Genomic DNA, 25,164 nt, shown 5'->3' with positions numbered 1-25,164 from the left:
CTGGATGACCAGACTCTCAGGCGTGGGATGAGTGGTCAGAAACGCGGGGTCACCAGGCGCTGACGCCTGGCGACATTCTTATCCACAGGGGCTCCTGTGGCCGGCCGCGACCAAGTGCCCAACGGGCGTCTGTGAGGGCATCGTTGAAGGGAAGAGGTGGCTCCGACGAAGTCGACGCCATCTGGAGCACCTCAGTAAGGAGGTTAGTTTTGAGGGCCACCGCAGGAAGATCAAGGCTGAGGACCTCAGCAGCCCGACGGAGCACCATCGTGTAGGAAGAGCCCTCCTCCATCGTAAGTGGGGGGAGAGCCAAACCCCGGGTTAGAAGAGACATCGAGGTCGCTGGCGTCCTCCAGATCGTCCACCCAGTCCTGCTCGGAATCACATTGACGGGTAAGAGGGTCCTCGGACCCCTCCCAGTCATCCTCCACCTCAGTTGCAGAAGGAACCGGTCGAGACGGAGAAGGGACATACGGCGTCGGAAATGGTGCCGTGAACGGCGCCGGCCGGGGCACTCTCCCAATGTGGATCCCAGGCAGGAAAGAAATGGTCCTGAACCCGGGGCAAGGGTGGAACGAACGGCACCCACTGCGGTGCCTGGGCCGAGGGCGGCGCTGGGGCCGGGGCCGGAGCCGGCAGTGCCGGACCTCGTGGCTGGATGCGCCAGTGGCACCGACGGGCCAACAGGATCTGGACAAGGGACCGCGGGGCCCGGAGGCGTGCCGGCGGGAGCCCGAGGCCTAAAAAGGCAGTCCATGGTGGCAAGAAACTCTTGCACCGGTTCGGGAGTCGCCGACTGACCCGGGTAAGGCGGGTAGTCCGTGGGACTCCCAGGCTCCAATGGGAGCCGCAGGGGCAGAACCCCTGTCTCCCTCGTCCGCATCCGAGGACTGACGGGGGGACGTCGGAGAGCGAACACGCTTCTTCGACTTCTTTTTATGTCGTCGCTTACCGGAATCCGAGGGCGAAGACTTGGAGCCCGAGGAGCGACGACTGCGGCCCCGCGAGCGTTCCCTGGACCTGGAGCGGCGTTGGGACGAGTGCCGGACCTCCAGCAGCTTCCGGAGCCGCTCCCTCAAGGCCTTCGGGGCCATGGCTTGACAGTCCCGGGAGTCATGTTCGGTCTCCAGGCAGTAGAGGCAAACATCATGGGGGTCCGCCACCGACAAGTTGCGACGGCAGACCTCACAAGACTTAAAGCCAGGCATCCCAACGTGCACCAGGAGAAAAAAGGAGTGACAAAAAGTCTCAAAAGAGTAGTCAAAAAGTGACTAAGGTACGTGCTCTATCCGGATCTGCGCTTGCTGGCGCGGAAAAAGAAAGAACTGACGTCAGCGCGCATGGGTGGCGCCTAAGTAGTCTCTGTGACGTCATCTCTGCAACACCAGCGACGGACGCGGAACTGCATGACGCCACCTTCTGGCGCGCAGGGGTACTGCTAGCAAAACTTTCCGGATCCAGTCTGACGCCTGGGGATATTCTAAGGTAAGGAATCTATCACTAACGTGTCTCTTTCAGATATAGATTTTTATCATCATAGACATGGCTGTTATCATAATTGGAGTCAGGGATATCAGTGTTATGGAAGCATCTTGAAATCAAAGTAGGCAAGAGGATGAGATGGTTGTAACCTTGTTGGTGTTCGCGGTGGATGAACTTCCGAGTCCCAAAGGATTATCGGCTACCTCTCTGGTGACGTGCTGGGTTGTGACATAAGTCGTGGTGCCATAGGGCTTAGTGCCAGCCCCAAAGTCGTGGCTGACCCTGCAGAGGGATCAAGGGCCACAGCTGGCATTAGGAACAGATTTGTTGGCGATGGTCTGGATGGCGGCCCCTTTGGATCCTTAGGGCCCATAGGTTCAGGTTGGCACTCAGCGGCACCAGGGCGACCGGGTGCCATTGTTAGTCAATGGGGCACCTCGGAGGGGGCTGCTCACGGGCAAGCTACTCAGTATTAGGGGGGGTTTTAGAGGTCTCACGGTCAGTAGCCAATGGGCTACTGACCTTATGGTGACAACACCCTTGGTGTGCCCACCCCAAGTAGGGGAGTGGGCACAATCTTCAACCCTGATTGGAGAGTGCATGCCATCTGCCAGAGGTGGGCACTGAAGAGTGTGCTTCAACCTGCGTTCCCCCATCTGAGGGGTGGGGTTGGTAGAGGTGGGCATACCTTCTGGGCTATTTTATTTTTCGTGGCTGTCTTCCTGCTGAAAAAGAGGGGGCGACAGGAGGGGGAGCCAGTTCCTGCAGCAGGAGACGCTGAGGGTAACGCTGCAAAGGAGGCGAGGCCTTTGAAGCTCCCCAGCTACAGATGTCTCTTCTGACCTGGGGGAGGTGTGAACTTCTCCGCCAAGGAAAAGCTTTGATTCTTGGCACAGGGAGCGAAGGCTCCCACCCCAGGGGTCCAGAAACTTGTCTTGTGGTGGCGTTCACCAGTCAGGAATCCACCAGTGGTTGGCTTGGTTCAGGGATCCCCTCTAGAAGGGACCACTGAATGCATGGAATAATACATCTGACACTGGAATCTGTGCAGGTTTAATTTTCTGCAATGTTTGATACCAAACATCCTAGAATTCAGTAAAGTCATTATGATGCTAGGAAACTTGTAATGACTAGGTTCTAGACCATATACTCGGTATGGCTTTACTGTGCAGTTACAATATCTAAGAATGTCCTTAGATATTATAGGGGCCTATCTGCTTATGCAGATAGGTCCTTGCAAGGTATAGTGGAATCTGTCTTAAGGGTTATCTACCTATGCCTCATGCAGTGCTGGGTAGGCATGGCACACAGGGATGTGTGGCATGTCGACTCTTCACTTTTACCTGCGCCAAAACACTCAGGCTGCAATGGTAGTGGTGCATGTTTGTGGTAAGAGGTCTCTGGTGGTAGCATAATACATGCTGCAGATCTCAGAGGCCTTTTTCTGGCTACCTTGCCCTTGGTACCAAAGGTACCCCTTACAAGGGACTTATAGGTAAGCCAGAGTTGTGCCAATTGTGGTAACAATGGTACAGTTTAGTGAAGTAAACACAGGCCCTGCGAACCTGATTGGCAGGGACGCAGGGCAGACTCAGTTAAAGTGCATCAGAAATCTGGCAAAAAGTGTGGGGGGTGGAATGCTGCAACAGAAACCCACTTTCCTACACAACAAACGCCCCAGCCCAAAGGCAAGGAGACTCAGCCCAACCGGAGTGTCATCCTAGTCTTTCAGATGAGGAAGTGGTTTGAGAATTGCGACCTACAGTTAAACACTACCTTTCACGATCTGCTTTGACTGTAAACTCTTCTGCTCTACTCTAACTTGCTCTGAGTTAAAAGCTCTCTTGTCTCACCTCCATCTTCCTTCTCCAGCTCAATCACAGCTTTGCTAGCATTATGTGATCTGAGTGCTTTGCAGAAATGTTTTAATGGCATGTATCACTTCACAAATGAATAAACAAGGGAAAGAAAATGCAAAAACAATAGAAGCAGCATTTGTTTTCGAGTGAATGGAAGAAAGAAGACGATCTTGCATAAATATTAGATTAGAGGAGTTGGCCTAACGGCTAGGGCGGTCGACCTCGAAACTGAGGAACTGGATTAGAGTCTCGCCAATGATGCTGAACATCCTGTGATTCTGGGCAAATCACTCAATCTCCCTGTGCCTAACCAAAATGAATGTGTGTCCTCATGTAACGTAACTGGTGCTATGTAAAGCGTTCTGATACCCGATTCGGGTCTAGTTCGCGCTATATAAAACTGCAAAAATAAAAAAAACTGTAGGTGGAGACTTGCTGCAGTTACAACTTTCTATTTATTAAGAGATCAAACTGTAATGATAACAGAAATATAACAAATTTAATGCAATGCTTATTTATAAAGGCTGTGCAGTGGCAGCACTTAGAAAATGCTCAGCTCAATAGAAACACAACTTATTACCGCATACAAAAAGCATGCAAAACTTGCAACATCAAACTGACACCTGATATAAAAGTACATGTCAGCTTAGAGCTGTAAATGTGAAGGTCATTCTATATTTATTTCTCTAGAAGACTATGACATGGAAATTCAGAATACATTTGGGAAAAGAGGAAGAGGTAGAGGGGGGTTCACTTAAGGATTTAGTATGTTTTTTGTGGTTTCTTTTTTGTTTCATGAAGGGGTCCCATAATTCCTGAAAATGTATGGCCAACATGGTACTGCATTTTGGTAATTAACACAAAAGCTCAACAAATAATCTTTGAAAAACACTAAAAGTCAAAACTTACCTTGTCTGCTGACAGGTTGTGGAACATGCATCTGGAAGAAAAGAAGCTGACATATAAATCTAATATAATATAATCTATAATATAAATCTAACTTACTTGAACATTTAAGGTGTCAAATCTCCAGCAAGCAACAGACCATGAAAATCTAACAGCCTAAGAATGAGGATTAAGATCTTAGCTAGGGGACACATTGGCAGGCCGTACAGAACCATATCTCAGAACTCAAATGAAGGTTACTGGGATGAGAGGCATTTTGTTTTTGCTTGCTGACTTATCAGTGCAGTGGCGTCGGGAGTCAGGAACAACAGACCGTGAGGCAGCACTAAACATAAGATCTATGTTTCAAACATGTGTCGGGTGTGTACCATCTCTGACAGTTTAATAGGTTTCATTTTCTGCTGTGCTAGAATTATATTAGTGCTTTGAAGTAGGAGTATGAGGCTAGGATTGCTATAGAGTTATCACAGCAGCCATGTTAGAGTGGTTCCTCTTATTTACGCTTTCATTGAACGTTACTGCTGCCATTATAGTTGCCTTCATTGCGGTTACAATTCATATCATGAGCAAAAGACTAGGATTCTGTTTTAAATAAATATTTAAAATGTAGCCCTCGTGTTCTTGAGAGCGTAATTCTTTATTGAAAGAGGGTTTGGGGTTAAACAAACCCTGTGATGCCTCATAGGGCCGATTGTTACCTGAAACAAATCTTGCTCAAATATTGCTTAGTGCATTGATCAACGGATGCAGTACAACATGTTAGTTGATTTACGTTGGCACAATTGACTAAGTCCTAGTTGCCGGGGGTTCCACAAAACCAACCTTTGAGTTTCGAGAAAACTCAAATGGTGCAAACTCAGACTGGAGAAGCTAATGGAGCAGGGATTGTGAAGCTGTATCCTTCTCTTAAATATGTCTTTCAGGGAATTGGGGCGGTAGAGAAAGTATGTAAGGTTTTTGATCCATCCTTAGATGTATACCCCTTAAGAGAATCATACACTGTAAAGAACCTCTTCTTCTTACACAACAGATTCCCAGAGACCGAGATGAACAGCTCAGTAACTTAACATAACTCAATGACTGACACTTTGATGATGTGAACATTCTTGAAAGTGATATGCTCAGCAGTTTTTTCGATTCCAAAACATTTTTGTCTACTCCTTGCCATCAAACAGCCTGTAGATGAAGTCCATAATGCTGATGGAGGTCAGAAATTCCGAAAGGATACTAGAAGGCCTTCAACAGTTAAGACACTCTTTTGTTGAAGCTGTTGGCATGAAAGGACATGGCAGTTATGGTTGGAATATCTCTTTTTTTTTTAACTATGCAATGGGGGGGGGGGGGGGGGTGAAATTGGGGTGTACAGACGTACCCTCTAAATGTCTCAGATAATTGGGATCCCTCAGCAGGCTGTGAAGAGACTAATCCTTTATTTGTATTAAAGACATTCATCATCAGTATGTCTGTCAGGGAGATATATATATATATATATATATATATGCTCCTGCTCTGCTAACCTACCTATGAAGCAGAACGTGCCAAAGGTGAAGGAGGGAGCTACTGAGGAAAGATTCTGTATAAATAGGTTAATCTCACTCGGCCAAATAAGAGATACAAATTACTTAACATCAAAGAATGACAAAAGGTGTAAAAGAGGATCAAAACTTGAATGAAAAGGTGGAGCAATATACGAGGTAGGCAACTGCAGTCCAACCCAACCTCTCTCTTAAGTAATAGCAAAACTATACTGGACTTACACTAAGGGCAGCAATTTTCTTCAACAATGCTATATGTAGTACAAATATGTTCACACTGCTTTTTGGAATGTCCGCTTTAAAACCATCTGGCCAATCATTCCACATGCGGTGCCTTAGCACTGAAAAACTATGACCTCCACATCACACAATTTATTATATGGTGCCCACTACCTAACAAGTCTGGTCAGATTAGAACAGGCATGATGGTTGTGGCTGTTATTTATGCAAGATGTGGCTGGCACAGCCTATTCGGGCATTTGAACAGCATAAACATTGGAAGTGACACTTGCCTTTCCTTCAAGCCAACAAATGCCTTGCAAAAAAGAAGCAACAGAGATTTGCTTTCTGAGACCAAAAGTATACTCCTCTATCATCGAAATATAACCTAACCCCATAAACAGTGCTATGGACCCATGGGAAAATAGATTCTTACTGCGCTCTGGAAGATTCATTGTAAGCAGCTTTTGCCTTGAGGCGTGCAATATTAAATTTCTCAGAAAGCTCTTCCACAGTTTCGATGTCCACATGCTCCTCGTCATCTTTTGAGAATTCATTCTAATGCATAGACAGAAAATAAAAATAAATATATTAAAAAAGCGTGTGAAATTATCTTTAGCAAGCTGAGATAGTAGACAATCTGCAGGGATTAAAGGCTACATCATAAGACAAAATTGAGAAGCAGATAAACTTTTGCTGGAATGGACTGCAGACGACTAGAGCCCAAATGTAAAGGCATGGGTAAGAATGCATTTTTTTGTAGAAATAAGATTTGCAAGAGGAGGAAAATCATTTACTTTTTACACAGATTATTAAACCACTGACTAGCCCTTGAGATTATACCCTGCAGCAGATGGAACTCACTCGATTTCAGAATCTTCAAAACAGCTATTTTTCTGTTAACAAATACGAATCTCCATGGAGACACCCAAACGAATTCAATGATCTGGAGGCGACTAATGCCAAAAAACTGGGGTACAGAAAGCATTCCTTTTCAGAAGGTTTACTAGCCAGAAGAAGGTGATGAATGGAGAACCAAAGCTCACTAAAACCAGGAAGCTAATAGGGCAATGGAGCGTTTTAGCAATTTTACAGAAGGAGGAAAGCCTGCTCTTTCCCCTGCTGAACTGGACGCTTTTTGGTGGCAAAAAAAGCAACAGGATCTTTACAGACGGCTTTGTGATGCCTTTGGTACCAGCTTGGGGAGTAGGAGAGATGACAACACACTTACAGCTGGTGGAGCTCAATGACTGGTGTGGGTTGACGCCCTTGGGAGTAGCCCAACCCAAGCCTGTCAGAACCTTCTCTCAGTGCCGCCAGGAGCGGAAGGAGGCAGGGTTTGTGGAAGGAGTAATCTTTAACATCCATGCTTAGGGCTTGATGTTATAATCCTGTGGGAGCAGAGCTCTACCTTGGCGTAGGACTGTATATACGACTCTGGCTTTGTGGCATGAGTCTCAAAGCTGGGTGACGGACTTATGACCCCACCCTTGGTCTTCATATGAGGGCTGCTAGTCTTCGGTGTTGGCTTGATGTCCTCCTTCTTATGGTTTGAGGAGCTTGAGAAAACCGTGTCCTTGCTGGAGGGCCGGGTTCACCTTCTATTGTGCCGAAGGGGTCCTCTTCTCCAAATGTTTACGGGGTCTAGAAGAAAGTCTGCTGGTTAATCTTGCAAAGTGACCGGAGCCTTTGGAACCTTAGGGTTTTCTTTGAGCATAAGGCAAGGAAGGACTAGCAGCAGATTTCATTTTGGTAAGAGAAAGACACAGGTTACAGACATCGCGATCATTAGACCACAGGTATTTAGAGCTGCACCAGGGAAAAAACTGAAAGGGTGCCCATTCTATCATCCTCTTAGTGTTTGCATTATCTGAAGCTGAAGTCTGAAAGAGGTCGTGTGGTCCATCCATCCAGGGCGTTGAGTGTCTGTGATTGTTCCACAGCAAGTGTCTGTTAAAGCACAACAAATAGTCGACAAAGAACGGGTAAGCAGCAGTGTCAAGATGTGACTGTGTGGGCCTGAAAAACGTGTTGAGAACACGATGAACTTGAAGTCCTCTTGGTGTACGTCTAAACCCAATGGTAGAAGGAAAAAAACAACACTCTGACAGAGTTGTTGCCCAAGTGCATTCCCCACTAAGAAACATTTAACAGCACATCTTGTGACTCGAAAGACTTCTTCAAAGAAAAACAAATTGCAAATGTACGAGCCCGTCACTAGATAGCAGTAAAGTGCAGTAAAGTAAAGTAAAGTGTATTTTCAGCCACACATGCTATGAACATAGGAGCCTATTCACAAAGGTAAATCCAGACATAAGTAAATATACAACTGTTAATTTACTCTTACACTTTGTGTAATAAATTTACTACCTTTGATTGTAGACTTGCATGTTTCTACCCCCTGAAACAGCGGGGTGGAGCCAAATTTACGAATGTAAAGTTACAACAGACAAATAGGACCATGTGTAATTCCAGCATTACACATGGCCAATCATTGGTTTTGAACAAATGGGATTGTGCTAGTGTCAAATCTTTAGAGTGGAATTTTTGGAATATGGACTGAAAGAGTCCTTTCCAAATGGTTAGAAGGAGGGTGGGTTGGTGAGGAATCTGCAGTTAGATAAAGTATTTACCAGAAAGGGTGTTACAAAAGGTAAGTAACTTTTTCTTCTGCATACTTCTAACTGCAGCTTTCTCACCTTACATAAATACCAAACACAGTATCTCCCCAGGTGGTCCATCTGTGAAATGACTCAGACCAGGAAATCCTGTAGAATAATGTAGGAAGCTGGCTCTTTATATATCAAAATGAGATATATATGTAAAGAGTACAGGGGGTTCCCCTAAGAGTAGACCTGGGCTTGTTCCAGAAATTCAAAGGTGCTCCTCTAGGAGGTAATGTGGTCGAGCAGCCGTATGCTTATCTTAGAGGAGTGCAAGACATCTGAAAATATACACGCTGGTCAATAAATGAGACATACGATTCAATAAGGAGATAATAATAAGGAGATCCACACCAATTTATAAAATTAACATGTATCTTTATTTATGTTTAGGCACCAGAAGCACAATGCCTGGGGAAATAGAGACGCCATTGGTTCTCTTCCAGGAATGACGGGTGCAGGTATCATTAGGCGTCGGTATTTCTTACCGGAGAGGGCCTGTGTCCAGGGTCTGCAGGCGATGTCAGAGTTCACAGGTAGCGAAACCACGGTGAACTTGGTCTCTGGAGGACTGGGGACCACATGACATTATAGACCCACTTCAACTCAGGCTTGGAGCTACGGATTCAGTGGTGTCTTTAGGCATCCGATTTCTGCAGACACAAAGTCCTCACAGGAGTCTTGCAGGCTGCAGGAGAGCAGATCTGCTACTTTTCAGGAGGTCTTGTTTCCTGGATGAAGTGCTGCCAGGTCTCCCGGGCTTTGGGGACTCCGCAGCTGCAGAACAAGTCATCTTTTGGTGCAATTGTCTAAGTCAGCAGACGGGCCGGCAGGGTTGGCGCCAGCTCAGTTGCTGAGCCTTCAGTTCTTGCAGGATGCAACTCTTCATGTCCCTCTTCATCTTTCAGGTCAGCAGGATCTAATTTCCTGGTGCCAAGGGCTCCCATAAATACTGAATTTAGGGGTGTTAGGGAGTGTAGGGTGGTAGCCAATGGGCTACTGACCCTTGGGGTCAACTATGCCTCCTATATGACCACTTCAGGTGGGAAGTGGGCATAACCCTGTCCCAGAGTTCCTAAGTATGCCAACACAAAGACGGCCACTTCTGAAAAGTTGTACCCACATCAGGTTTGGCCACCTTAGGGCTGGTACTAGCTGGGGGTGGCACACCAAAGGGCTCTGGACAAAGGGAGTCAGCCACCTCTCCTGTGAAGGGCGCCAGATTTACATTTTAAAGACAGGAGCTTCTTCGAAGCTTGCTGGCCTAGGATTGCATAGGCGTACCCGCCGTCGCCACTACATTTCCCACATTCCTTTGGGGCAACTTGCTGGTGTGACGAGCGGTGTGCGACCTACTTTTCCTCAATTTAAACGGCTTCCTCAAGCTAACGGGCTGACGAGCCTTGAGTCTGCACCTGCGCGCCAGGAGAGGTACTTGACCTGCTTTTAATTACATTTGGCAGTCCACGCGGCACCCCTTTACATTGACCTGCTCCCTGCTGACGAGAGGCAACTACCTCGAAACACGTGTCCAGGGATGGCTAACGCATACACATACTGTTCTATTTACATTTTGTGGCATAGGCGTACCCGCCGTCGCCACTACATTTCCCACATTCCTTTGGGGCAACTTGCTGGTGTGACGAGCGGTGTGCGACCTACTTTTCCTCAATTTAAACGGCTTCCTCAAGCTAACGGGCTGACGAGCCTTGAGTCTGCACCTGCGCGCCAGGAGAGGTACTTGACCTGCTTTTAATTACATTTGGCAGTCCACGCGGCACCCCTTTACATTGACCTGCTCCCTGCTGACGAGAGGCAACTACCTCGAAACACGTGTCCAGGGATGGCTAACGCATACACATACTGTTCTATTTACATTTTGTGGCATAGGCGTACCCGCCGTCGCCACTACATTTCCCACATTCCTTTGGGGCAACTTGCTGGTGTGACGAGCGGTGTGCGACCTACTTTTCCTCAATTTAAACGGCTTCCTCAAGCTAACGGGCTGACGAGCCTTGAGTCTGCACCTGCGCGCCAGGAGAGGTACTTGACCTGCTTTTAATTACATTTGGCAGTCCACGCGGCACCCCTTTACATTGACCTGCTCCCTGCTGACGAGAGGCAACTACCTCGAAACACGTGTCCAGGGATGGCTAACGCATACACATACTGTTCTATTTACATTTTGTGGCATAGGCGTACCCGCCGTCGCCACTACATTTCCCACATTCCTTTGGGGCAACTTGCTGGTGTGACGAGCGGTGTGCGACCTACTTTTCCTCAGGATTGCTAATCAGTAGGCCATCCTGAAGGAGGGGATGTGAACACCCTATTCGCATGCAAGCTTTGTTTCTGACCTCCTAAGAGCAAAGGCCCTCATCCTGGGAAGTCAAAAATCTGTTTTGGTGGTAGGCTGTCAGATTCCAGTTAGTCAACACACCAGAGGCTGGTAGGTTTTCAGGGGACACCTCTAAGGTGCCCTCTGGGTGCATGCATTCCCAAATCCACCACTGGAATCAGAGTGGGTTTGTGAATACGAGATGTTTGAATCCCTATTTTCAGTGAAGCCATCATGTAGCTGGGGAAGTCATTATCCCAGCATCCGGCACATGTTCTAAAATGGCTTCCCTCTTCACTTCCACTGGCAGTAATGGAACTGACCAGCACAGGGGTAAATCTGCTCATGCAGGTATGCCCTCAAATGTAATGTTAAGCACCTTGCCTTAGGGCTGAAGGCCTACTGAAGAGGTCACTCACAAATACTACATGCAGTGTTAGGGGACATGGCACACTGGGATGTGTGTCAGGTCATGTTTTCACTTTTGCCAGAACTAAAACATGCAGCCTGCGATGGCAGGCCTGCATGAGTTTGGTGAGGGGTCCCTTAGGGTGGCACAACTTGTGCTGCAGTCCTTGGGGAACCCTCTTTAGTACCTCAGGCTATACGTACCAGAGGTACCATTTACTGACAAATTATAGAGGGTGCTAAAGGTATTCCCAATTGGGGGAACAGTTGTATAGTTTTAGGAAAGTGATCTGGCACTGGGGACCTGGTTAGCAGGAACCCACTGCACTTCCAGTCAAAATCATATCATGTTCCAGGCAAAAAGAGGGAGTGACCATGTCAAAAAGGGGTACTTTCCCCACAACGGACCTGGCAAAATGCTCCTCTGGCTGGACCTGGTCTTACAGGAAAAAGTGCTTTGTGAACGTGTGAATTGACGCCCAAGTAGCAGGCAGGCAAATGTCCATGACTGGTGCACCACATGCCAGTACAGTGGTAATAGCTTTCGCTTTGGTGGAATGAGGGTGTGCGACTTCCTGTAGCTGTTTCTTTGACAGCCTATTACAGATTTTGCTGAACAACCAAGTGGAGATGGTCTTCTACTACAGCGATTTTCCTGGAGTTGTTCATTCACAGCAGGTTCTCTGGTGCCGTCAATATAGAAGCAGATGACTCTTTTGGGGTCTAGAAGAGGAAGTCGGTCTTCCTCCTTGCAAGGGTGAGGAGGGGCAAAGAAAGCTAGTAATGTGACGGACTGACCTATATGGAGGGCATAACAACCTTCAGGAGGGCATTTGTCCAAAAGTACCAGTTTGTCTGGAAAAAAGTTCTTATACGTGTACTGGAACGACACAGCTTGCAATTTGTTCATGCAACAAGCTCAGGTAATCAAAAAGATGAATGTTGTTTTCAATGTCAGAAGACGTAGGGAACAACTATGCATTAGTTCAAATTGGCGCACAAGAAAAAAGCGGAGAATCAAATTAAGGTCCCACTGCTGCATAGAAATGTGTTGGCAGCAACATATGGATCAGTCCTTAAAATGCATCACAAGTGATAAAAAGAGATGGCTGATCAGGTCGACATTGAAAAATGCCGAAAGGGCAGACAAGTAATCTTTAAAAGTTGCCCTAGCAAGGCCTTACTGGGCTAAAGAAAGACAAAATAGTGTGTTGTAGGAAACTGGCTCTATATATACTACACCAAAATGAGGTATAGTGTGTAAAGAGTCCAGGTGATCCCAGAGGTAGGCAGAGGTTAGATAGAACCTTACTCTCTATTTGTGGTAGAGTGGTCAAGCAGTAAGGCAGTATCAGAGGATAGTGTTAAGCATTTGATGTACACACTCAGTCAGCAAATGAATTAACACACAAGAACTGAACTCTAGGCCAATTGTTTTTGTATAAAAATATATGCTGTTGTTTTATTTTAAGAACCAAGCAAGCCTGGCACAGGTAAACGTTAAATACTTTTCAGTAATAAGTTGCTGAATATAGAACAGTTTGAAAATGTAATAGAAACTGTACTTTGCTTGATTTACAGGGGGTGCAGTACATTGCCACACTTAGAAAATAAAGTACATTGAAATGAATAAGCTTTTTCAATAAATTACAGGTAAGTTACTTTTTACGTTACTTTTCTAAATCAAGTGCTGGATACCTAGATGCAGTACTGGGACACTTCCTGCAAACAGGTAAGTAAATACGTTTTGGTTATTTGTGCAATTTTTAAAATTCAAAACTCCACACTTAGAAACTTTTTGGAAGAAAATTGTCAATGTTATCCTATGGAGGAAAAACAGGGTATCGGTTCACAGGTAAGTAATCGACTGTGGGAGTTAAGGTTCTGGGGTTAGACTTAGGGGTCCTCCAGGGTCAGTGATGCACTGTTGTTGCACCCTCAGCGGGACTAGGTCGGCCGGGTGCAGAGTGTTGAGGACCAATGTTATCCAATGGGGGTTGTGGGAGCAAGTCTCCTAGGGTTAAGGTCAGGGCGAATGGGGAAACAAAGTACCCCAAAAGGAGTACCCTGGGCAGCACTGGGGTGGCCGGGTGCAGAGTGCCGTTTCGACGTTAGGTGCCCTGTTATTTTCTATGGAGAACATCCAGTTTGCAAAAGCACTGCAGGCAGGGAGACGAAGGACTTCTGGGTGCGACCACCACTTGGAGAGGTAAGTTGGGAAGTTAAGGGTTGCTTAGGCACCGTCGGTTTGGGCACACAAGGCCGTCGGGTGCAGGGTGTAGGAAAGTGGCTCTATATATACTGTTCCCAAATAGGTACAGTGTATATAGAGTCCACAGTCCCCAGAGGTTTGTTAGAGGCTAAAGTTCGATATAACCTTACTCTCTAAAGTGGTAGCTTGGTCGAGCAGTAAGGCAGTATCAGAGGACAGTGTAAAGCATTTGTTGTACACACTCAGTCAGCAAATGGTCTCACACACTCAAGAACTGAACTCTAGGCCAATGGTTTGTATATAAAAATATATGGTTGTTTTATTTTAGAACCAACAAGAGGTATCAAAATATACTTTCTCAGAATGAGATGCTTTAGTTAAATACTTTTCAAAAGACAATTGACTTGGGATGCAATAGTTACAGTTTGTTGCAATAGGCAACACAATTTCAAACACAATAATACATTGAGCTCAATGGGAATTTTAAGTTATGTGCAATTGATTACTTTCAGGATTACTTTTCTAACTCCAGGACTGGATCCTAGATTCAGTCCTGGGACAGTTCTTGGAAACGAGTAAATACGTTTTAGTTACTGTTGTGATTTTTAAGCAATATTTTGCTATTTTAAAAGTTGACACTTGGAAACTTTTTCTGATCAAATTACCAATGTTATCCTATGAAAGGAAATTCACTTAGCAGGTAAGTGGGGTTATGGTTACTTTTTCTAGGTCAGTGTTGGATCCTGGATCCAGCCCTAGTGTACCACCTGTAAGCAGTTGAGAAACTGCATTTAAGTTATACAGGCGATTTTTAAGGAATATTTATAAGTTTGCAAAATCGACACTTAGAAGAAATTTCACAGAAAAACAGTCAATGGTTTCCTATGGAAGAAAATAGAGTTAGTGGTAAGTACGGTTGTGAGTACTTTTCAGGGTCAGTGCTGGGCACCAAGATCCAGCACTGGGATCTCTCCTAATAGCAGGTGAGTATTTCCGTTTTCGTTACTCGGTTGATTTTAGGTGAATATTTTAAAGTTTAGAAACTCCACACTTAGAAGAAATTTCAGAAGAAACCAGTCAATGTTACCCTATGGAAGAAAAGTGAGTTATCGGCTTTTGGGTAAGTACTCGACTGGCAGAGTTAAGGTTTGGGGTACAGACTCAGCGGTCTCCCAGGGTTAGGTAAGTACAGTTGTTACACCCTCAGCGGCACTGGGGCAGCCGGTTGCAGAGTGAGTTAGGCCCAATGTTATCCTATGGGAGGTAGGGGGGCCTTGGTTGGTGGCTGCTGACTAGAAGGCCACGCGACTGTGGGAACTGGGCTCCTGGTCAATTGCTCAGGGCAAATGGGGAAGTAGGTAGAAGTAGAAGTTGCACTGCCAGGGCCACTCGGGCGGCTGGGTGCAGGGTGCTTTTGAGCCTTCAGGCGCTCAATGGATTGCAATGGAAAAGCTCAAGGACGAACAAAGGCTGCAAGCTCGGGGACGAAGATTCTTCAGGTGTGACCACCAATTCGAGAGGTAAGTTGGGTAGTTGGAGGATAGGTAGGTACCCAGGAGTCGGGCACAGGGGGCCGCAGGGCGCCGGGTGCAAGGTTGCCTTTTGGTGTCGGGAAATCTTACCCTCTGTTGATCGCGGTTGGGGGGGTCCCTGGTTCTGAGGCTGCAGGCGTCAGGCGCGTCGCGGTGGGTCCTTGGGTGCCGGATTCGGGGTCACAGTCGCCGGGGGGACGTCCTCTGGGTCTTTGTCTACTCCACCACAGGCCAGGCTTGGCGGGTGCAGAGTGTGCAGGGTTCGCGGTTCCTGGCTGATCCAGGGGTTAGATACTTGCTTTGAGCAGAGCCACTGCTCCTGGGAGTCCCAGATGCTCAGAGTCACAAGGTAGCCAGGTCCTCCGGGGTTTGTGAGGTTGCTGGCCACAGGAGGTGCCGAGATTTAGCAGGAGCAGGTTCGAGGGTCGACAGGCCAGTAGGGCTGGGGCCAAAGCAGTTGGTGTCGTCCTCTTCTTAGCAGCTGCATGGCAGGTCTTCTTTCTTCTTGAACTTCTTTGCTGTTTCGGAAACTGGAATCTAAGGAAGGAAGGTTCAAGGTGCCCCTAAATACTAAATTTAGGGGCGTTACAGGTAGGTAAAGGGCAGGGACCACTGGGTCCCTGCCCTGGGGTGGGTACACTCCCTATCCTGCCACTCTCCTGTGGGAGGGGGGCAGTGGCCTAGTCCTGATTTGGCAGGGCTCCCCATCTTCAAGATGGCGAGAGCCTGGGGACGTGCTTCACCTCGCCTCCCCCACCGGAGGGGTGGGGTTGGCAGAGGCTGGCACACCCCTGTCCTTCCTTGGGGTTTCCGGACATTCTTCCCGCAAGATTGGGGGTTGAGAACCGGTAGGGGCCAGTTGCTGGGTACAGCAAGTGGCCTGGAGAAGCTCACAAAGGCGTCATGCCTTTGAAGCTTCCCCTTGCCCATCCTGGGGGAGGAGACCTAGCACCTCGCCCAGGATGTGCATTGTTGCAGGCCCAGGAGAGCGGATGGCTCTCTACCCAGGGGTCCAGCAACATATCTGCTGTGTGGCGGCCTAGGCAGTCCCTCAGACCAGACGTGGATTGTAGGTTAGGTTCAGGGGGCATCTCTAATATGCCCTCTGTCGTGCATTGTACATTAAATCCTGCACTGGCATCCGTGCAGGTTTAATGTGCTGAGGAGTTTGATACCAAACTCCTCAGTCTTCAGTGTTGACGATCTCCCAGCACCATATACTCTTTAATGGCCGCACTGCACTTACAGTAATGTACCTGGGTACTGTAGGGACACAGGGCTCATGCTCCTGTGCCCACAACACTGGCATAGGGCACCCAGCTAGAGGGGTGCCTGATGTATGCCAGGGCAGTGTATGTTGTGGGCATGGCACATGGGGATGTGTGCCATGTCGACTCTCTGTTTTGTCCGGTACCCAGACACTCAGCCTGCAAGGGCAGTGTGTTTGTGTTAGGGTACAGGGCCTCTAAAGGTGGCACATTAAGTGCTGCAGCCCTTAGAGGCCTTCCCTGGTCAAAAGGCCCTAGGTACCTGGGGTACCATTTACCAGGGACTGACATGTGGCCAGGGTTTGCCAATTTGGGTCTTAGGTTTTAGGGAAGGAACATAGGCCCTGGGCACCTGATTGGCAGGAGTCCAGGGCACACACAGTCAAAGTACATTCAGCAAAAAGTGGGGGCATACCATGCAAGTAAGATGGCACTTTCTCACACAGGGGTGCTTTTTGGGATCGGGTTTTCTTACCAGCTCCTGGTCGCGGTTAGGGGGGCCTTCTGGATTTAGACTGCAGGCGCCGGCGGGAGCCTTGAGGCAGGTCAGGGGTCGCCGGATCTTGGGTCAGGATCGCCGGGATGACCTCGCCGTAGTGTTTTTCCACTTGGGCCAGGTTCGGCGGGTGCAGAGTGGGCTGGATTTGCGGTCTCTGGCTGCTGCCAGAGGGTGCAGTTGAACACATCCGGTGTTCATGAGAGAAGCAGTCTTTGGAAGTGAAGGCAGGCAGGTCCTCCTGGGTTTTCAAGGTTGCTGACTGCAGGACACGCCGGAATTTCGCAGGAGCAGGTTTGAGGGGAGACAGGCCGGTAGGGCTGGGGCCAAGTTAGGGGGCGTCTTCCTCTTGTTAGCTGCTGCACTGCTGTTCAGTCCTTCTTCTTTTCTTCTTGTTTCTTGTCTTGGATCTGATTAAGCAAGGTTCAGGGTGCCCCCTAAATACTAGATTAAGGGGCGTTACAGGTAGGTAAAAGGCAGGGACCAATGGATCCCTTCCCTAGGGTGGATACACCCCCTCTCGTGCCACCCACCAGTGGGAGGGGGGCAGGAGCCTGTCCCTGGTTGGTTGGGTCCCCCCATCCTCAAGATGGCGGGGACTCAGAGTTGTGCTTCACCGTGCCTACCCCTCCTGAGGGGTGGAGTTGGCAGAGGTGGGCACACCTCTTTCATCCCTTGTTTTTCCCGCCGGCTTTCCCGCCCAAAGTGGGGAGTAAAACCAGTGGGGACCAGTTGCTGAAAGCAGCATATGGTCTGGGGAGGCTCACAAAGGTGGCATGTATTTGAAGCTCCCACTTTGTGAACCCTGCCCATCCTGGGAGAGGAGACTTGGCAGCTCGTCCCAGGATGTGCATTGTTTCAGGCCCCAGAGAGCAGCAGGCTCTCGACCCAGGGGTCCAGAAACATGTCTGGTGTTGGCAGCTGAAAGCAGCCACTCAGCCTGGACACTAGTGGTGGGTTCGTTTTCAGGGGGCATCTCTGAGATGCCCTCTGTGTGCATTTTTCATTAAATCCCACACTGGCATCAGTGTGGGTTTAATGTGATTAGATGTTTGATACCAAACTTCTCAGTTTTCAGTTTAGGCATTATGGTGCTGTGTAGTTCGTACTCACAAGCTCCAGCACCATATACTCTTAATGGCAGCACTGCACTTACAATGTCTAAGAATGGATGTAGGCACTGTAGGGGTACAGGGTTCATGCACCTGTACCTCACCACAGGAATAGGGCACCCAGCTAGAGGGGTGGCTGATCTATGCCAGGGCAGTGGGTTGTAGGCATGGCACACAGGGATGTGTGCCATGTCGACTCTTTACTTTGTTCTACACCAAAACACGCAGCCTGCAAAGGCAATGTATGTGTGTGTAAAGGTACAGGGCTTCTAAAGGTGGCACAATAAGTGCTGCACCCCTTAGAGGTCTTCACTGGTCACAGTGCCCTGGGTACCTGTGGTACCATTTACCAGGGGCTGACCTGTGACCAGAGATGACAATTGGGTTAATTTTGGGGAAAGAACACAGGCCGTGGGAACCCGATTGGCAGGGACCCAGGGCACACCAAGAAAAAGTGCATCAGTAGTCTGGCAAAAAGTGAGAGGGTTACTGCAACAGAAACCCACTTTCCTACGTGTGTCAGCTAACTGTGCCTGTAGACATGATGAGGAGGAAAATCATACAATAAACTTTTCCTAGTGTACTGCATAAACAGCTTAGGTGGAGGGTCAACTGAAAGCTATCAATTGTCACCACACAATCACCAAGCATGGAGGAGTGTAGGCGCCTTTTGTGGTCTGCAAGACAACAGTGGAGGAATTGGTCCACCCTGGCATTTAAAGATCCTCTCAGGTGTTGTACAATCAAGGAGGTGTGCTAATGATTGAGCCACTTTCAAAGGCACAAAGTCTCCTGGCATAGGACCGACAACCTACTCCACCCTGTTTGCTGCAGTAGCACATGGCGGTATTGTTGTCTGTGAGAACCTGCACCCATTCTTCCTTGATTGGAGGAACGCTTTCAGTGCCAATCATTTCAGCCGCAACTGAATCTAGCTGATGTAGAGAAGAGCTTCCATTGGAGACCAGAGTCCTTTGTTCTCGAACTCTCCCAGATTACCTCACCAACCTAAAAACAATGAATTTGGCAGAAACATTAGCTCTGGGTGGGGTAGGTAGAAAGGCCTGCCACCAGCCACCACTGAAAATCCTTTGCACTCTCCTCAGACACCTGGATAGACTCCAAAAATGTCCATTGGTGCGGAGCCCACTGAGACTTCAGCTCCCACTACAGAGCCTGCATGCATCTCTTGGCATGGTTAACAAGAAGGATGCTGGAGGCCAATAAGCCTCAGAGTCGCTTACACTGAAACCCAGGTCAAAGGTTAAATCATAGGCATGTGAGCCCTAATATCCTGGACTCGCTGAGGAGAAAAGGCTCAAAAAGGATAAGCTACTTACCTGTAATCCCAGTTCTCTTCCAGGGGTATCCTCATCAATAGTCATAAGCACTGAATATTCCCGCCCATGTGCGGGGACCCCGGAGAATAATAAAAAATATATATGAAAAAACATATATATATATATATATACACAGCTCTCTCTATCTATCTATCTATCTATCTATCTATCTATCTATCTATCTATCTATCTATATCATTTTTTCCCATACCAATGCAGCCCCATATAGGAGGCTAAACAATGCAATAATAAGTAAATAAATGCATTTGCAGATACACAATGTAAATATATACCACAGGAGTTCAAGTACACTTGAACTCTTTTTAATGAGTAAACTCATGAAAAGCTGCGCAAAAAAGCAAACATTGTTAGCCTACAGGCCGCACTGTAAAGCAATAGCATAGAAACTGAAAAGCCATTGTACAGAAAACTGGCACTGTGCCTTTAAGGCAGCCATGACCCCTAGCTTCCCATCATGCCTCAGGGGTGACAGTTAGGTCAGTTGTTCTTTGCGGAGACCCGAAGGTCAGGGCACAAAGATATAGCTTAGCCATAAAACAATCTCATTTGCCTGGGGAGGCGGGTGGGTTGCTGATGACTTTGATGAGGATACCCCTGGAAGATAATTAGGATTACAGGTAAGCAACGTATCCTTCTCTTCCAGGGGATCATTATCAATAGTCATAGGCACTGAATAGAATAACAAGCCCATCTTCCACTTGCAGGCAAATGAGAAACAAAGTGACCCAATGAACAACAACCGAAAAAAATCAGCTGTTGGAACAGATTCCTCAAGGAGGCTTGGCCTACTTGGGTGTCCGCTCTGGTATCTGAGTCAAGACAATAGTGTCTTGCAAATGTATACATATTTTTTATTATTTTCAGGGGTCCCCGCACATGGACGGGAATATTCAGTGCTTATGACTATTGATGAGGATCCCCTGGAAGAGAAAGCACCGTGTCCACAATGGCTCCAATGAAAGGCAGCATCTGCAAAGGAGTCAGGTGTTAATTTAAATACTGCAATAGACAAAACTAGTTACGCAGCAACCCTTACCAACTAAACGTCTCAAGCCACAATAATTTACACCAACTGATACTGTCAAATCCATGCAAAAACATAGCTGTTTAACTCATTTATTTTGATTGACTTTTTCTGTTCTTCACTCTAGTAGATTACCTAACTGAACTTGCCAATTGTCATTTAACTTTAGCTACTTGGCATGCATCCTTTCAATTTTAGTAACATTTCCACAAGTGTTTAAACAAAAAGAATAGCAAATGAGTGAACTTCCACTTAAATGAGTCCACACTGGCCATCTTGTAGCTGGTGGGAAAGCAGTAGAACGAAAATGGAAACAATGTTATCGATGGCAATAATACTTTAATGGAGGAGGGCAGAGGATGGTCATGAGAAATGTACATGATAAAGCACCTATCGCTAAAGTTACCGCTAGTAAATAAGGACTTGTGCAAAAGGATATTTCTGTTAAGATTCTTTTTTTTAAAGAAAACTCCCAAAGAATCAGCCACTCACAGGATGTGAGGAGGCCCATACGATAATTAAAGCAGGGCTAGTCAGATTTAGACTAAAATCATCTGCAGAACTTCAAGTCCCAAGCTTGTTTCAGCCCTCAACACAAGTTAAACAGTAGTATTTTCTGAAAGAGTCATCTTAGGCCTATGAGGTATATTTGACAGATGAATAGAAATGGAAACTCCTTTAAGAACAGAAGTGGCATCTCTGTTGGACTGTACCCAATATTAGCCTGCAGTTCTTTGTTTTCCAATCCATAACACAACCTTAAGTGCTGCACAATCTATCAACCAGTGCTTGATTGAAAACTGCCTGCCTTTTCAAGGCCTACATTAGAGTTATACAGGGTCACAATTTTCATCTAGCAAACATAAGGGCTCAAACAATGTGCACATCCAAAATATAGAAGTAAAGACTAAGATACATTCACAAGGCCTTTAATTAATCACCTCAAGTAGAATATTGATGAATTCCTACCAATTACATCGACAGACTGCAGCAAACGCACATAACTGGTAAAGTACACTCCTATTAAGGCAGGTGCTGTACATACCTAGTGAAACAATTGAGTTCTCCACCTACATGGCAAGAGGAACCAGTACTTAGATTATTTTCCTGAAAAATGTAGGAACCGAAGGTTCAAAATATTGTGAAAGCATTTGGCCACCATGACGTGCATGTAGTAAAAGTGCTTACAGCATTCTATGTCACCACAGTGAAATTTTCTTCAAAGATTCCATATGACGGGCTCAGAGGGGAAAAAACACAAGAGGCCCCCTTAAAAAAACAAAAAAAGAGTGTGAACACCAAATTGAACTAGCTGCAGAAAATAATGTCCTGGATCTTGGCACTGGAATCTAGATACTGTTTGCTAGTACTTTGGAACTGTGTGGTCAGGAGGGTAGAGCATAAAAAGCTTTTGTATGTGTACCTGGCACTGTTGCAAACTGCTGGTAGCCTATAAAGATTCATCTGTGATTATCAGAGCAGAAATAGTGCTTCTTCTGGTTTGTTTTAGGAAACTAATAGACCAAGGAGCTAGGCCATGACACTGCTTTGTTAAATCACTCGATAGTCATCCATTTTATCAACAGAAAGTCGTTCACCATGGAATGTCATGTCAGAAGTTTTTGACTATCTCCGGAAAAACCATCAGACCTCGCAAAAAACAATGCAGACTAAAATGTATCTCTTTAGATGATCCACTTTGTCGAACTCACGTGGCTATTTCTTATGATGTTATTTAGATGGCTCCACTACTTCTCCAGAGATTTGGCTAACCAGTCCTACACACGCTAGAAATTCTTTTAGTCATTCTTCTAACCCTTTACACTAATAGAAAGTGCTATTGGCTCCCTATAGGAGGGGATGGCGAACAGACAATCATTGTAGAAGTTGCTTGTAGTATCACAATAGAGTTAATATAGCTTGTTGAAAATGAAGGTCCCTCAGCACACACCAGTTCTTCCTGGCAGCCTTCATATTCATTGCTGAAGAAGCGGGCTTCTACCAGACAGGCAGGAAGGATTTAGGTGTAACAAAAGAATCACTAACCTGAAGTAAGGGGACTTGACTGCTGAACAGCAGATCCTAGGACTTTTATCAAGTTCGATTTCCAAGCCCTCTTCAGTGTTTTTTTCAATTGCTTTTTTTTCATTTCATATCAGACACTATATATGAGATTTTAGCTGACAGCCAAACACTCAACATAAATTGCCTGAAATGTAAACAAGTATAGAAAGTTGTAGGGAAACACCTTATTTCCCTCCAACCAGCCGTCTCATAACAAATAACAAAACTTAATAACCGTCGACACAGGAGTGAAGATCAACGTTATAATATTTGGATAAAGGGAAAGGAGGTCACACAGCCAAATAGAGTTAACATGTCTGTCATGTGAAAGAAGGGCTTCCAATATGTTAAGCTCTCCAAACGCGTCCTAATGCTTCTGTCGTTATGATTAGCCTAAGAGTGAGATAGTATGCATGGGTGGAATTTCTAGATTCAGTAGAAGAGCTGGAGGCCTGCAAACGTGCAGATGTCAAGCAGAGGTATTACAGTTTGGGAAAATATTGCAACGGCAATTGTTTTGGTAATATTGTACCAGTGGCCTCCATTTTAACATGAATTTGTGTTCTGTCTGGGCTAAGCTCTGCATTAACAACTCCATCATTAGGAGCTGACATTATTTATTATACCAAAGAGTGATGGGTGGGGGCCCTCTGTTCCTTCAGAATAAGGAATAGGTTGTCTCACTGCCCAAGCATGTGGTGGCCCATTCCATGGAAGTCATTCAGTTTAGTGTCTGGTAGTGAACTCTGGACCATTAGTGTTGTGTTTGTCATTATAAGATAATTTAAAGTACCTTTAATATGGACCAGGACTTCTTTCCAGAATGTCTATGGCCAAACAGAACCATCAAATGCAGTTGATGGTATCTATCTCCTCCTGACACCTCGAGCATCTATCGAAAAGGACCAGGAAAATGTGGCGTACCATAAATATCTGATCTTATAGCAGGTAGCCTGTGACAGATACGTAGGTAATTCTTGGGGGTGTCAACTCAAATCATCCCATGCTGGAACCTGACTCCCAAATTCTGTCTCTCACCTTCTCTGGTAGGCCCATCTCTAAACTGGTTCACTTAGTAGGAGTACCTTTAAATTGTCTTGGGGTGGGGAAGAATTTTCCAGTGTTGTAGTTGGCGGCAAGGGGACCAGATTGTTTGTATGTCGAAATCGATATTGCTCTAGGTGAAGGATTTAATGTAGCCTTGATGCAACAGATCTACTAGTCCTACAATCCCCCTTTTCTCAGTGTTGAAAAGTTCTCACCTGTCATGGCAGTGAAAATGAGAGGCCAAGATGGATACACTAGTTTTGGAGATGGGAAGGGGGCTAAACCACGACTTTCGAAAACTATCCCACCCCATACCACAAGGTATGGAGTCAATTACGTATGGCAAGAGCACTGTGAGCTCTCAAGCCATACTAGATCCTACAAGAAGTCAACCACTACATAGTTTAAAAAAAAAAAAAAAACTATTTTCACTTTTTTCACAGTTCATTCCACTATAAAGCAGCAGTGTCCCACCCTATAGAAGGGTAAGAGCTCTGGACAAGCAAGTCCTCCTCTTTCTGTTGAAGTCTTTAGGATCTTCTTTGAAACACGGGGTCTACCCTCTTCCTCTCTAAAGTCCACCAATCAATTCTGCATAAAGCAAATTTCAGTGACAGGAATTCTGATCAGGAGGGGCTCAAATAGGTAAAGAAATCTAAAGTACATTAATTCTAAGAAAGTTAATATGCTCCAACCACAAGGTGCACAAGGTGCACAGGGAATGCTAATGATTTAGATCTAGGTAGAACAGTCAATGTAAGACCGGCCAGTTGGCCAGTTGGCCTCTCTCATTCAGCCCCAAGAACGAAATCGAATGATCATTCCACCTAAATGGGAACACAAACTGTATGTCTGCAACAGTCGGGATAGTTTGAAAGGGGAGTGGGGGCAATTGGGATGGACAAGTTAATGATGGTCGTTTTATTTTTCATCAACCTTGAATCCAGAGAACAACTAAGAATGGTCCAGCTCATCCAGTATCATTGGCAGAGAGTTCTACAGGACTGGCAAGGAGGAAGACACCATCTGCCAAGAGGCAAATCTTGTGGTCTTCTCTTCCAGTGAACTGCTCTGGCTGTCATCCTAGTCTACAGTCGTGAACACAAAAGGTTCCACTACATGAGTAAAAGGAAGGTTCCTCTGCCAGGTGCCGCTACCCAGGTAATTACTGAGAGATCTCAGACTGTTTACTATTGCAGCCTCCTTTAGGGTATCCAGCAAAGATTCGGCATTTATATATGTCCTAAACTTAATTTCTCAAGGACAGCTTCTTGAAACCTCTAGCTGACCAGGTCAAATGCCTTCCCTGCATGCAGGGAAGGCAAGGTGGTCAAAGCTTCTTTCTGTGACCTTTTTCACCAAGTGTGGTGGTCTCCTTACCTTATTTCACCTCTGTCTCTCCTTGGTAAAACCACTTGATGGTGATATACCAGATGTGATGTGAGATCTTCATGCCCATTAGCCAAAATATGTATGTCAATACTTAAAAGGGCTATGGGATTATAGGAGGGCTTATTTGCACGGGTCATTCCTGGATTGTGAATTAATATTATGACTGTCTCACACACGGTGGGGTTCAAGCCAGAGAAATGTGTGAAAATGTTGACGAGGTTAGTCACTAGTTTACTCCACTGAAGA

At 46.3% G+C, this 25,164-nt stretch overlaps 1 protein-coding gene across 5 annotated transcripts in view; it reads right to left on the bottom strand.

Moving 5' to 3' along the window:
- MGA (MAX dimerization protein MGA) overlaps positions 1 to 25,164 on the bottom strand; it is a 1,048,942-nt gene that overhangs the window by 226,663 nt on the left and 797,115 nt on the right. For all 5 annotated transcript variants that reach the window (XM_085627074.1, XM_085627072.1, XM_085627075.1 and 2 more), the window contains exons 18-19: positions 6,438 to 6,559; positions 4,251 to 4,281 (exon numbers count right to left, since the gene is read on the bottom strand). In XM_085627074.1, coding sequence (XP_085483200.1) covers positions 4,251 to 4,281; positions 6,438 to 6,559 — 153 coding nt within the window. The remainder of the gene's footprint in view (positions 1 to 4,250; positions 4,282 to 6,437; positions 6,560 to 25,164) is intronic.

The sequence above is a fragment of the Triturus cristatus genome, chromosome 9, assembly GCF_964204655.1.
Source record: "Triturus cristatus chromosome 9, aTriCri1.1, whole genome shotgun sequence".
NCBI lineage: Eukaryota > Metazoa > Chordata > Amphibia > Caudata > Salamandridae > Triturus > Triturus cristatus.
The sequence above is the reverse complement of the archived record's forward strand: the minus strand, read 5'-3'. Positions and strand labels throughout refer to the sequence as shown.